At 37.0% G+C, this 14,655-nt stretch overlaps 1 protein-coding gene across 8 annotated transcripts in view; it reads left to right on the top strand.

Moving 5' to 3' along the window:
* Positions 1-12,796, top strand: part of MEF2C (myocyte enhancer factor 2C) — a 149,949-nt gene extending 137,153 nt beyond the window's left edge. For 6 of the 8 annotated variants that reach the window (XM_061151984.1, XM_061151987.1, XM_061151980.1 and 3 more), the window contains 4 exons: positions 493-665; positions 3,086-3,215; positions 4,074-4,209; positions 10,639-12,796. In XM_061151984.1, the coding sequence (XP_061007967.1) occupies positions 493-665; positions 3,086-3,215; positions 4,074-4,209; positions 10,639-10,960 (761 nt within the window). In that variant the 3' untranslated portion in view covers positions 10,961-12,796. The remainder of the gene's footprint in view (positions 1-492; positions 666-3,085; positions 3,216-4,073; positions 4,210-10,638) is intronic. The other 2 variants (XM_061151986.1, XM_061151985.1) reach the window with 1 other exon arrangement.
* Positions 12,797-14,655: the final 1,859 nt, after the last annotated feature.

The raw sequence follows: 14,655 nt of genomic DNA, 5'->3' as shown, positions 1-14,655 counted from the left end.
CGCATGTCCTAGAAATTATAGCCTCGCTGGCGTGTCCTTTCTTCACTTAAGGACACACAGACACAAAATAAAACCCAAATCGTTGAACCGAAAGAGTGAGTCATGCCGGCCAGGCCTCCGCTGAGCTAGTCAATTAAAGTTTAAGACCAATTCAGTGCTTTTCTTAGGCCCTGAAAGACTGTCTGACTTTCGTCCCAACTTTTTTCTAATAGAAAAAAATAAATAAATAAAAGTATATGCTGACTTCCGGACAAGTTGATGTCTCTTAGGTTTCTTCTCATTAGGAGTTTTTAATCTTCCTTTAGCGGCATATTAAAGAACTGACTGGGTTACTCCTGAGGAGGTTGTCAGTCATCCTTTGACTTTCCATGTACATTATTGTCTCACCCTGTTAATCCTTTCTTCCTCATCTCATGTAGTGTATGCTCTAGAAACATTTTTTGAGTCCAGATTTTTTTTTTCCTGAGTGCTGTCACTGTTTTCTGTTAACAGGGAATGGGTATGGCAATCCCCGAAACTCACCAGGTCTGCTGGTCTCACCTGGTAACTTGAACAAGAATATGCAAGCAAAATCTCCTCCCCCCATGAATTTAGGGATGAATAACCGTAAACCAGACCTCCGAGTTCTTATTCCACCAGGCAGCAAGAATACGATGCCATCAGTGGTAATGTGAAATTCCATTTTAAATAAATGTTGATAATGTTTTGTATATGTTTTGCTGTTTTTGTATTTGTCTGACTTTATGAGTTACTTGCATGTTCCCAGAAAATCAACATGTCAGTGCTGTTGCTGCAGCCCTGTTTGGATTTAGCTATTATTTCTGGTAACTGGTTTGCGTTTCCCTTTTCCATGGGAAAAAAAAAAAAAAGAGAGAGAGAACCAACATCTAATAAACTCCATTATAGGGCTGGTGTTCTGGGGCAAAAAAAAAACATTTCCTTTTAAGGCCCCCACTATATAATTAGAAAAAAAATCATTACCTAGGACTCTGCTTATGGGATGTATGATTTGACCAATGGTAGAGCCAAACTCACGGAGTGAGGTATTTCATAAGATATTTACAGGATTGAACTAAATACGTATGCTCTTAAGGTGCTGACAGTGAAAAATCTTTTTCATAATTTCTAAATGAACTCTCTCCTGTTAATTGGCATTTCTTCTCTTAGGTATATTGCAGTGATAATGTTTAATACATCACATGCCTGTGCACCGCCTCAGTTCTCCTTTCCAAATATGTGTTAATGCCAGTAATTACCTCTCAAAAACAAATTGTCTTAAAATTCTAGGCAATTGAGAACAAAGGTTATATTTTCCATCAAAAAAAAAGTTGTGGCACTTATAAGAATAAATACAAAATATAAATAATATCCCTGGAAGCTATCATTTTTCCTTCTCCTGGGTCTGAAGGACTAAGGTGAAGATAATCCTGTGGGCCCAAATTCAACAACAAAGAGACTCACATCCATGTTCTCCAAATTAGCTTTGCTTAAGAGCGAGAGAACATTTAAAACCAGGATTCAGTAGACAAATTTAGATCATTCTGCAAACACATTTTTTTTTCTTTCTCTCTGTGGCAAGCTTCAGGGTAAAATGGTCCTGCAAGCTGATTAGTTTATTATGGCACAGTGCAGATTAATTTTGAATATCAACCCCCCCAAAATTCACATAATATGCAACATTCCCTTTGGAAAAGGCTGGGTCTAATAAATAAAACCTCCCACAGGGCCATCACCAAGCAGTTTGGGCCACGCATGGCAGGCTGTCTCTATCAGCAGATTGATTTCAAGTCCTTTAAAACTGATGCTTTCCCAGGGATTCCATGAGCTGTTGGTCAGGTCTGTCAGTGTTAGCCAGGTGCAGTTTCCCCCTTCCTCCAGCAAGTGTGCTTTCAAAGTACCATCTTTTTTTTTTCTCAAAATGTGGTGGTGAAATAATGAAGGTTGAAACCCTGACCTGTGCTGAAAACTGGATAGATTGTCTTCAGGTTGGAGACAAACAGCTCATTAAAGGAAACAAAGAATATCTTTGTAAGGAGTTGTCTTTAGAGTCTGAGTTTTAAAGCTGTTTAAACTGTCATGCCTGTCAGAGGATGCTTTTCCTTTTGTTGAAAAGATTTTGCCCAAGTATAAATATTTACAGACACTAATTAATAAAACTCCTTCCCCATGCTCTCAGTCTGAGGATGTCGACCTGCTCTTGGTAAGTGGTGAGGGCACGTCCCTTCAGTGCCACGTGCAAGGAAAAACCCACAGCAGCCGTTAGGTGGAGAGGCGGGAGCAGTAACATGGAGAGATTTGGGGAGTTAGTGTGTGTCAACATTGATTATTTAGAAATAATTTCAAGTATCACTTACAGGTGAAATACCAGGTTATCTATTTTTCTGTTTGACCCTCTGTAAGTGAATGCCCATGTGTTCCATGTATTTTTGGATTTAATTTATAGTACAGTTGTAACAAACAAATGGCCTCAGTTATTTAAAGCCACAGAGATACTTATTTTTCTAAGAATTAACTTCTCACGATATTTAAGTGTATATGAATTTTTAATCTCCTTGCTCTAAGGAATTAAATATACGTTAGCTGTTTTGCCATCTAGTTTGAGGGAAGTTTTAGAAGAACCTGAAAAAAAGTGGTCAGAGCACCACCTGCTGGTCAAAACGTAGCATGAGCCCTCTACCCATCTGCTCTGCTATGTATACAACTGAGCACAAAAACCACCATGGTTGATTTTAATTTTTTTTTCAATTTGCATTTGAATAAAAACTGAAACAATGGAAGTACAGTATACATATTTCATCAGTTTTCAACATAGTCTGTTTTTACCCATAATAAAGCTATGGTACTTGTTACTAGTTCAGTTGCCTAGGAGATACTGATGTAATGGGTTACTATGGCAACAGCTGGTCTCTTGAAGGATTGTAAATGATAGGGTTGGCAGAGTTCATAGAGACACATGTTAAATGATTAATTTCATGAGATTTGTACCAAGTTATCTCTTTATATGCAAAACTAATACTGAAATCTAGTGTTTTTAAGTTTTGAAAAAAAATTCTATTCCATAATATCTTTTTATTTACTTTAAAAGAATCAAAGGATAAATAACTCCCAGTCTGCTCAGTCATTGGCTACCCCAGTGGTTTCCGTAGCAACTCCTACTTTACCAGGACAAGGGATGGGAGGATATCCATCAGCCATTTCAACAACATATGGTACCGGTGAGTAGTTTTGCCATGTTCAAATAATACATTAAATACTTTCCATTAAAAAGCAAAATTAAAATGATATTACCTATTAGTCTGTTAGGAAGCTTTATTTAATACCTGTGGTGTTCAGATCATTATACCATTACCTATTCATTACTAAGACAAAGTGAATATCCACATGATTCTTTCTTAGTGACCAAAAGTTTTGTTAACCCAACCTGAATTCAATATAGAAGAACAATTTCAAGGAAAATGAGCTGTTATTTCTTTGATGTAATACTGAAGCTGAAGCTGCAATACTTTGGCCAGAGCTAACTCTTTGGAAAAGACCCTGATGTTGGGAAAGATGGAGGGCTGGAGGAGAAGGAGGGGACAGACGGTGAGATGATTGGATGGCATCACCAATTCAATGGACATGAGTTTGAGCAAACTCTAGGAGATAGTGAAGGACAGGGAAGCCTGGCATGTTGCAGTCAATGGGGGTCACAGAGTTGGATACAACTTTGTGACTGAACAACAACAGTAGAAAGCTCATTTCCTCAGGATTGTTTAAAAAACGTTTCTAGATCATCAAATACTAGGTACCTGCCTGTGATACCAGATTGTAGTTCTAATAAACTGAAATTGCTTGCTGTACTACATTGACGTTTGCATGGAAAACTTAATTTTGGTGCATAGTATATATCTCCTTTGAATTAAAATTGTCCCTAATGTTTTATCTCCCTCCCTGCCCAAATTAAAAAAAAAAAAGTATAACAATCATTCAAGAATACTAATAGGATATTTTAAGAATTGAAAATGATTATTCTGTTCTCCATTTGGTAATTTCCAAATTAAATCTTTTGCCTTCCTGTCTCGTCTTTGCTCCAGAGTACTCTCTGAGTAGTGCAGACCTGTCCTCTCTGTCTGGCTTTAACACCGCCAGCGCTCTTCATCTTGGGTCAGTAACTGGCTGGCAACAGCAGCACCTCCACAACATGCCGCCGTCCGCCCTCAGCCAGCTGGGGTAAGCAGTGTTACTTCTTTCATGACACATGTTCGTAAATGCGTCTGTAAAATGGCAGATGGCAGCCTCTAGGTTTGGGCCCTAATGTCCCTTTCGAGGATGTGAGATTCTGCTGGATCAAAATCTGAAAGTACTTAGCAGGTTAATATCTTTCACGTGGCTTAAATAGAACTTTCCTCCTCCTTTATGAGGAGGGGGAGCTCTGTGATAATAGGGCATTTTATTTTCCTGTTGTTTTAGGCTGTATTTGTTTCCACTGCTCTCAGTGATAAAGTTCTCTGCAGTTAAGCTTTCACATAGTTCACGTGGGACAGAAGAAAACATTTGCAGTTATTAGTTCTTTGAATTTTTGCGCTATTTGAGAATCTTTTTTGCTTCGCATAAACCACATAGTTCTTAATGTGATTAGCATAGTTAGTTTATTACTCAGAGGGTCAACTATCCCACTGATACACAGACTTCATATATTTATAATATACTCATAATATAGTTGTGTATTCGTAGATATTATATGAATATGCATATATGTATATGTACACACACTAATTATTTAAATTTGGGTATAAAAATAGTTTTTGTTGTTTTCTGAAGTCAGAAGATGTCTGTTTTCTGCCCCCTTGTGGTACTTTTGAGATATGTCTTTATCATGGAAATAACTCCCATCATTTATCAATGGAAAGGTTGAAATCTTAAAAAGCCCTAAATTCAAAAATAATACTGCTTGTAAAACCAGGAGTTTTATTTTTAAGTTTAAAACATGAACCAAAGACTTGACTTTCAGTTTAACTAAGAACTCCAAAACTTCAGTTAATCTTCAAAAGAAAATACAAGGAGGATATAAAATATTTAAAGATAACCCATTTTTATATGTTAGAAAAATGCTGTTTGTTTCCCCCACTTTTACCCTTCTGCTGAGCCATTTGGTTAAAATAGTTAGCTAGTTCTTTGTTCATATTCTAAGGAGACAATGAGAATAAAATGCTGATTAGAATAAAAATTACTGATTGATACCACAGCTCTCTTACCCCTCTCCAGCCCCACTAGCTTTCACATGGAATTGATTTCACATAGATTAGTGCTCTGGTTGTGGAGTTTATACCCAGCTACTATTTGCTTATGTGCATTTTCCTCACTAATCACTATTGTTGAAACTCTAACCTAAAATAAATAAATTCTCTTGACACTGTTGCTCTGCTTCCTTGAAAGATTAACTTTGAAGATACATCACATATTGATCAGCAACACAATGTCTCTTTAGGATAACATTTAAATTTTCCTAGAAATGTTTAACTATCCAAATAGACACGTATTGCAATAACTTTTTCAGATCATTACCACTAAGTACATCGTACCAACAGGCATTCTTAAAATCATACACACAGCATTGTACTTCTGTGGTTCAGCAGTGAATCCACTCTTTATTGCTTTTTGTCAAAAGTAAAAGTCCCCGTTCTTATTTTTCATAAAATTCATCCATTATAGGACTAGCACTCCTTAGAGATTATCAGTGTCAAAAGTCATATTATTTTCTCTGATATGGCTTTCTTGTGTTTTCAGTAACAACTGACAGTTTGCATTTTTACATAGAAAATACATGGATTTATATATTTTAACTACCCTACAATTTTTTAATTCACTTCTGGGAAGAGAATTTTATTTTTATTCTACATGGGAAGAATCTAATTCTTTGCTGCCATTAATAGCAGCTTCAGTAAATGAGAAAGAAGGGACAGCCCAGGACTAGTGAGGAACTGAATTACAACAGTCAAGGATGAAGCATTTTGTTTAGTTCCGGTTGCCTTCAACACCAGTTCTCATGGTGCACGAGTTGACTCTGAATTTAGTCTATGTGTTTTTATTGTACTTAATCACTTCCCTTATCCCTCAAATAGATACCCCTTCCAGGCCTTCTAATTTTGTCCTGCCTGCCTTTCTTCTCTCCTTCCTTCCTTCCTTCCTTCCTTCCTTCCTTCCTTCCTCAAACCACACCCCCCCTCCACACACACACACACACACACACACACACACACACATAGTTTTCAAAAGGAGATTCCTTCAGATGGATTAGCCTATGCTCACACGATTAAATCTTAAACTCAAAAAGAAAAAAAACCCACGTTATAATATTTATGTAAAATAAATTATATGAGCTACCTTTATTCCTTACAATGTCAGTCGCTTTTTAAAAAATTGATATTTTTCCAAGCCAAACTATTCTCAAATACTTGTGTTGTGGATTCACATTCTTTCCAGTAGATACAGTGTTCAAAGCAGAGTAAAATATCTTTCAGCCCACCAAAGCAGATATTCCCCACAGCCCAAGAGGGTCACAGTTCTTTCTCAGAATTAAACTATGAAAGAGATCTTCATATTTTGCTCATGGAAATACCTTTAAATCCTCAAAACTATATTGTTAGCACTCTCTAGTATCTGATTTTGTCTAAGCAAGTTAGAAATAACAGCATAAACTGACCAGATACAGGGGATAGAGTGGACTAGAAGGAACTTACCATCAAGGGTTAGCAAAAGTCATTCATATACTAATATTTCATAAAATGACCCTCGAATGTTTTGGTGTTTTTCTCCTACCACCTAAAAAAAAAGACAACCGAACTTTTAGAAGCATGTCCATCATCGTGCTTATTAATGTAGGTATTCAGTACACACTGAGAGATGACTTTAAGTAAAGACAATTTTTAAAAGGTTAGGTTAAATACAGTTGGATCGTCTAATTTCCAGGCGGAGGCAGTAAGAAATTTGAATAAAGCCCTCCACTCATGTCTCATTTCTGAACACCATGGGGAAGGTAGGTGTTTTCCCAGCTGGAAGGAAGGCCTCTGCAATAGCTGGAATCCTACAGCAGGGCTGGATGTGGGAACTTGTGTATCTGGCTTCTGTTTCCCATGCACCTCATCACCCACACATAGGAAGTATCTCACAGTTAACTTTGTCTATCAAAACTGCGTTCTCAAGAACAAGTAGACCAACATGCTTATCTCTGAGTCTAGCATATATACAGCTAAGTGATGTTCAGTCCAGTTCAGTCACTCAGTCGTGTCCAACTCTTTGTGACCCCATGGACGGCAGCACACCAGGCTTCCCTGTCCATCACCAACTTCCAGAGCCTGCCCAAACTCATGTCCATCGAGTCAGTGATGCCATCCATCCAACCATCTCATCCTCTGTCATCTCCTTCTCCTCCCACCTTTGATCTTTCCCAGCATCAGGGTCTTTTCCAGTGAGTCAGTCCTTCGCATCAAGTGGCCAAAGTATTGGAGTTTCAGCTTCAACATCAGTCCTTCCAATGAATATTCAGGACTGATCTCCTTTAGGATGGACTGGTTGGATCTCCTTGCTTTCCAGGGGACTTCCAAGAGTCTTCTCCAACACCACAGTCCAAAAGCATCTATTCTTCGGTGCTCAGCTTTCTATATAGTCCAACTCTCACATCCATACATGATTACTGGAAAAGCCATAGCTTTGACTAGGTGGACTTTTGTTGGCAAAGTAATGTCTCTGCTTTTTAATATGCTGTCTAGGTTAGTCATAACTTTTCTTCCAAGGAGCAAGCGTCTTTTAATTTCATGGCTGAAGTCACCATCTGCAGTGATTTGGGAGCCCAGAAAAATAGTCTCTCACTGTTTCCACTGTTTCCCCGTCTATTTGCCATGAAGTGATGGGACCGGATGCCATGATCTTAGTTTTCTGAATGTTGAGCTTTAAGCCAACTTTTTCACTCTCCTCTTTTCACTTTCATTGAGAGGCTGTTTAGTTCTTCTTTACTTTCTGCCATAAGGGTGCTGTCATCTGCATATCTGAGGTTATTGATATTTCTCCCAGCAGTCTTGATTCCAGCTTGTGCTTCATCCAGCCTGGCATTTCGCATGATGTACTCTGCATATAAGTTAAATAAGCAGGGTGACAATATACAGCCTTGACGTACTCATTAAGTGATGTTAATTTTCCTTTTTCTTTTCAGTAACATACTTATTTGATAATAGAGACTAGGCTATTAAACGTCATTCTGTTCTGAATCCCATAGCACAGTAAAATGAAGCTGAATCTAAGATATCACTTACAATTCATTACTGTGAATTCAGTGTCCCCAGAACTACTCAAAATGCTTCATAAATGCTTTCAGTGTCAAATGAAATATCATCAACTAAGTTTATCTTATCTTGAGGACTAGCCTGTTTGTTTGAAGGAAAGTATTGTATCTTTTATGAGGAAGAGATATAGCAAAATCTCTACAAGCCAGCTGACTTTGGGAGAAGGGTGAATAAGTAGAAAAAGCAGCTTCCAAAAGCTGTATTAAAGAAATATCATTTCAATTATATTACATTTTGCTCAGTTTATTGAGATTAACTGCTTATACTGGTTCAACTTGCCAAATATTGGTTTCTAACTTTTCATATCACCCTGCCTGTAAAGACACAATCTAAATGTCAGAGGGCAGACAAAAGTATTTATTGATATGCCAATTTATTTTCAGACACTTAATTGACATTCATCATTAAACAGTTGTGTGACTCATAGTAGAAGCATTTAATTAAATTTTAGTGAAATAGTCTTTCTCATCCAGAGCCAGGAAAATTCTTTCTTCCAGAAATCAAAAGATGATTTCCTCTGACATCAAAATGAATCATTAAGTAACTCTGAACCAAGATAAAACAGTCCACCATTATGGATCCTTTTGAAATACAGGCGCTCCCCCCTCATTTCAGTATCTTCTTTATTTAAAGATTATTTAATTAAAACCCTTAGAGAACTAGTATACTAACATACAGTGTAAAATAAAAGCAAGAAATTAATAAAAGTATAAACAGGTGATTGAAAATTACACTCCATGTGGTATCTTGATACAAATGCTGACTGCTTTGATTCTGTAAGATCATAAAAGCAAAGGAAAGCAAGCCTTATTAAGGAAACAAACAATTCTCCTTTATGTTACTCTTAACATTAGCTCATCTATTAATAAGAGAAGGAAAGTAATTCTTTGCCAGTAGGTGGTGCTTTTGTATAAAACATCACTCAAAGATAAACTCATTTCTAATTTTGTATCTCTTTATATCTTGAACCTGAATTGCATCTCCAAAAAACCAAGCCCCAAGTTATTCCTCGTTTTCCTCTGAAATATATACCCATTTTCTCACTGCTTTACAATGACAGTTTTAGTGTTGAATACCATCTGATTCTCTTCATTGGAAAGTAACATAGTCACATACATGCATAGGTGGGTTTGCTCTCCTTTGTTTTAAATAGGTGTGTCTGTATGGATTATTCTTTACCTTGACTCTCCTCAGAAAAAGAGATTTCTGCTCTCTGTTGACAATATGGGCTACCAACACTGACTCTAGCCACGAATGTCAGTGCAGTTAGAAGATTAGAACAATACAAGCATCTTAAAATTGATGTCAGCAATATTACTATGGTTTATACTGATCAAAGTCATTGTGATTGCTAGTCTACACCTAAAGGCTTAATGCTTTTCCCTCCACAACCTCAAGTATCAAATTCTCCCACAAATTTTGGAAGAAGAGCAAGTTATACTGTCCTGAAATTAATGGGGATTAAGGGTTATAAACACAATAAAACCACAGTAAATCCTTCTTTACAACATGCATCAACTAATGACAGGAATAAATTAGAGGAGTGGTCTCCTTAGTATCCTTAGCAGGGAGAGACTAGCAATAGTTTTATTCAGGTAGTTGTGGGAGAAAGTATTTTCATCCCATGTAACTGAGAAAACATGAAGAAAGTCAGATTCTCTTCCCAGTTTTAGTGGGGTAGGAAGTCTGAGTGTTTTTAAGCCAGTACTGAAAATTTCCTTCCCTATTTCTCCCCCTCCCAAGCGTTTCATCAGAAATGGTTATGGGTAGCATTTTATGGATTCTATTTATTTGAAATTTGAATTCTCTTCCCTTTTTCTGAAGACTAGGCAACTTAATGTGCATATTAAAATGAGGGAAACATTTATATCCCTAGTAAGCAATTTACAGTAATTTTCCAACACAGGCATTAGTAAATTAAAGAAGCCTTAATTCAGAACCTAAACCCTCTATCATTAACTCTTGGATGATATTTTGGAACTAGTCTGGGGAGAAATTCCAGGGACGTTGAAAATGCTTTTTCCAGCATGTCTTGTTAAAAGCTTCCTGAAGCTGTAACCTGTACATTTAGGGAGACTCGAGGTATCATTCAGAGGCCTGGACCAGTTAAACGCGGTCATTATTACCGGGCAAATCAACAAAAGCCACCAATCGCTGGAAGAAGGCGATGCCCCCAAGTGCTTTCAGGCACGCCGGCTCTCCTCCCCTGGGCATGCTCTGATGTCGCTGCAAATCTTTAAGCTGATGTTTTATGTAATTGTGAGTTGCTGGGGGCTCCAGGCCTCCTCAATCTGTAACTGGGTTTCCTTTCCTCCTACAGAGCTTGCACTAGCACTCATTTATCTCAGAGTTCAAATCTCTCCCTGCCTTCTACTCAAAGCCTCAACATCAAGTCAGAACCTGTTTCTCCTCCTAGAGACCGTACCACCACCCCTTCGAGATACCCACAACACACGCGCCACGAGGCGGGGAGGTCTCCTGTTGACAGTTTGAGCAGCTGTAGCAGTTCCTATGACGGCAGCGACCGGGAGGATCACCGGAACGAATTCCACTCCCCCATTGGACTCACCAGACCTTCGCCGGACGAAAGGGAAAGTCCCTCAGTCAAGCGCATGCGGCTCTCGGAAGGATGGGCAACATGATCAGATTATTACTTAATAGTTTTTTTTTTTTTTTTCTTGCAGTGTGTGTGTGTGCTATACCTTAATGGGGAAGGGGGGTCGATATGCATTATATGTGCTGTGTGTGGAAAAAAAAAAAAGTCAGGTACTCTGTTTTGTAAAAGTACTTTTAAATTGCCTCAGTGATACAGTATAAAGATAAACAGAAATGCTGAGATAAGCTTAGCACTTGAGTTGTACAACAGAACACTTGTACAAAATAGATTTTAAGGCTAACTTCTTTTCACTGTTGTGCTCCTTTGCAAAATGTATGTTACAATAGATAGTGTCATGTTGCAGGTTCAACGTTATTTACATGTAAATAGACAAAAGGAAACATTTGCCAAAAGCGGCAGATCTTTACTGAAAGAGAGAGCAGCTGTTATGCAACATATAGAAAAGTGTATAGATGTTTTTGGACAGACCCGGCAAAGGGTGGCCACGGTTAAATGTTAGGAACACACCAGGTCACCTGATACCCACCCCGAGAATGCTCACAAACCTGCAGGCACATCCTTGACGTATGGCACTCATGAAAAAAGGATCGATGACCATTAAAAGAGGACCATACCTATTTTTAAAAATTGTGGAGTTTGAGGGCTAACGTATTTAATTAAATAAATAAATAAATCTGGGTCTGCATCTCTTATTAAATAAAAATATAAAAATATGTACATTACATTTTGCTTATTTTCATATAAAAGGTAAGACAGAGTTTGCAAAGCATTTGTGGCTTTTTGTAGTTTACTTAAGCCAAAATGTGTTTTTTTTCCCCCTTGATAGCTTCGCTAATATTTTAAACAGTCCTGTAAAAAAACCAAAAAGGACTTTTTGTATAGAAAGCACTACCCTACCCAAGCCATGAGGAACTCCATGCTTTGCTAACCAAGATAACTGTTTTCTCTTTGTAGAAGTTTTGTTTTTGAAATGTGTATTTCTAATTATATAAAATATTAAGAATCTTTTAAAAAAAATCTGTGAAATTAACATGCTTGTGTATAGCTTTCTAATATATATAATATTATGGTAATAGCAGAAGTTTTGTTATCTTAATAGCGGGAGGGGGGTATATTTGTGCAGTTGCACATTTGAGTAACTATTTTCTTTCTGTTTTCTTTGACTCTGCATACATTTTATAAGTTCAAGGTCAGCTGTCAAAAGGATAACCTGTGGGATTAGAACATATCACATTGCAACACCCTAAATTGTTTTTAATCCATTAGCAATCTATTGAGTCAACTGACTTCCATTGTATATACTAATTAGTTTCTTTCATGCTATTTTTTGTTTTTGTTTTTGCATTTTTATCAAATGCAGGGCCCCTTTCTGATCTCACCATTTCACCAAGCATCTTGGAATTCAGTAAGTGAATAAATACCCTAAACTTGCCCATGTCCTAAATTTTCTGGTTGGTTTTCAGCCTAGAATTTGATAATGCTTTTAAGAAATATGCCCAGAATAGAGCGCTGTGTCGGGGCACATGTCCTGCCAATATAGCCCTAGAAACAAGTGATATGGAGTTTGCTCGATGCGTGAGTTATAAATTCCCACAGAAGAAAAATGTGAAAGACTGGGTGCTAGATAAGAAGGAAGCAGGAAAAGGGATAGTTGCTTCGTCATCCGTTTTTAATTATTTTAACTGACCCTCCACAATCTTGTGAGCAATATAGGACTGTTGAACAATCCCGATGTGTCAGGACCCCCAAATGTCACTTCTGCATAAAGCATGTATGTCATCTATTTTTTTCTTCAATAAAGAGATTTAATAGCCATTTCAAGAAATCCCATTAAAGAACCTCTCTATGTCCCTTTTTTTTTTAAGAAATAATGATGACTCTTGTCTAATATTCGTCTATAAGGGATTAATTTTCAGACCCTTTAAAAAGTGAGTGCCATAAAAAAAAAAGTCGATATATATTGTTTAAAAGAGATTTCAGTCTAGGAATGATTTTTCCTTCTCTTGGAATGTGAAGATCTGTCGATTCATCTCCAGTTCTACACAATGACATACACAGCAAAGAAGATAAGACAGTAAGATTGACACTGCTATATCAGGTGTAGGACATTTCTTATCCATTTTTTTCTTTTTCTTGCATAGTTGCTAAGTGTTTCTCCTTATAAAAGGCTGCCACTGGGTGGCAAAAGCCAAGAGACCTTACTAACGAGGCTATATTTTTCTTAACTTGATCTGAAATCCACAATTAGACCACAGTGCACCTTTGGTTGTATCCATATAGGATGCTAGCCTGCCTTGTACTAACATTTTTATATACTAAATCAAACAAGAAAAACTCTATCAACCATTTCATCTGTCCCACTCCTCAAGGTATCCATGAAACACAAAAGAAAAACATTTATGCAGAGGAAAAACAGAAAGTTATCCCAAAAAACACACACATTCACACACACGGGAAAAAACTAAGGAAAATCATTTTCCTCACCATAGACTTGATCCCATTCTTAACAATCCATCCTTACAACTTGATGTGTATAAAATATGCAAATGTCACAAACGTTCTCTTTCATTTCAGAACACTTATCAATAACTTATCACTGGGTGGGAAAGGGTCATTATGTGAAAATATGAAAAAATAGCCATATTAATTTTTTTTACCTGCAATTTGCCTCAGCAACAAAGAAAAAGTGATTTTCTAAATGCTGAAGATAAAGTAAGCTAAAGTACCAGCAGAAGCCTTGGCTATTTATAGCAGGTCTGACAATAGTTTTATAAGAACATGAGTAGAACAGAATCACTTGAGAATGGATGCCAGTCATCTCTTGTTCCCACCACTGAATTCATAGAAAGTGGTGGCAAGACAGCAAAGGGATAATCTGAGAATATTTTAAAGATGATTTAATGAGAAGAAGCACAATTTTGATTGTGATGAGTCACTTTCTGTAAACATCGCTATCTTTGCCCTTATACCTTATCTGTAATTTACCATTTGTTGTATTTGCAAAGCTAGTATGGTTTTGGGTTTTTATCATGGTAAATCCTTTGTATTCAGGAGTTTAGGGCAGAGCCCTGAGGGAGTATTATTTTACATAACCCATCCTAGAGCAACATTTTAGGCAACATTCTTCATTGCAAGTAAAAGAACCATAAGTGGCATTTTACACAGCTTACAAGTATTGTTATATCTAATCCTATTTTAGAAGATTTTTTGGTAATATTGAGCTTAAATACTGGTAACACTGATGCAGTATCTGCAAGCTGCACAACCTGTATGCATTGATGCATGGAGGGCTGTTGATTTCAACCTTTTTTAAAATTGTGTTTTTTAGTAAAATGGCTTATTTTTTCCCAAAGGTGGAATTTAGCATTTTGTAATGATGAATATAAAAATACCTGTCATCCTCAGATCATTTTAAAGCTAACTAAAGTGAAAATTTTTAAAAATTCCAATACACTTTTTAAAAGAATGTCTGCCCTCTCACACATTTATGTATTCATTTTTCCTACATACCCATCTTTTAATTTAGAGATAGCATTTTTTCACCCCCGTTATCCTTGTGTTTGTTTTTCCAGAGAGTAAATGCTTTGTATTTCTTTCTTTCAAAAAAAAAAAAAAAAAAAAGAGGTGGTTTTTTTTTTTTTAAAGAAGCAGCCACTTGAACCCTCAATAAAGGCTGTTGCCTAAGCCTGGCATACTTCATCTGTTCCCGTTCGTGCCATC

The sequence above is a fragment of the Dama dama genome, chromosome 9, assembly GCF_033118175.1.
Source record: "Dama dama isolate Ldn47 chromosome 9, ASM3311817v1, whole genome shotgun sequence".
Taxonomy (NCBI): Eukaryota; Metazoa; Chordata; class Mammalia; order Artiodactyla; family Cervidae; genus Dama; species Dama dama.
This window is presented reverse-complemented; position numbering and strand designations above follow the sequence as displayed.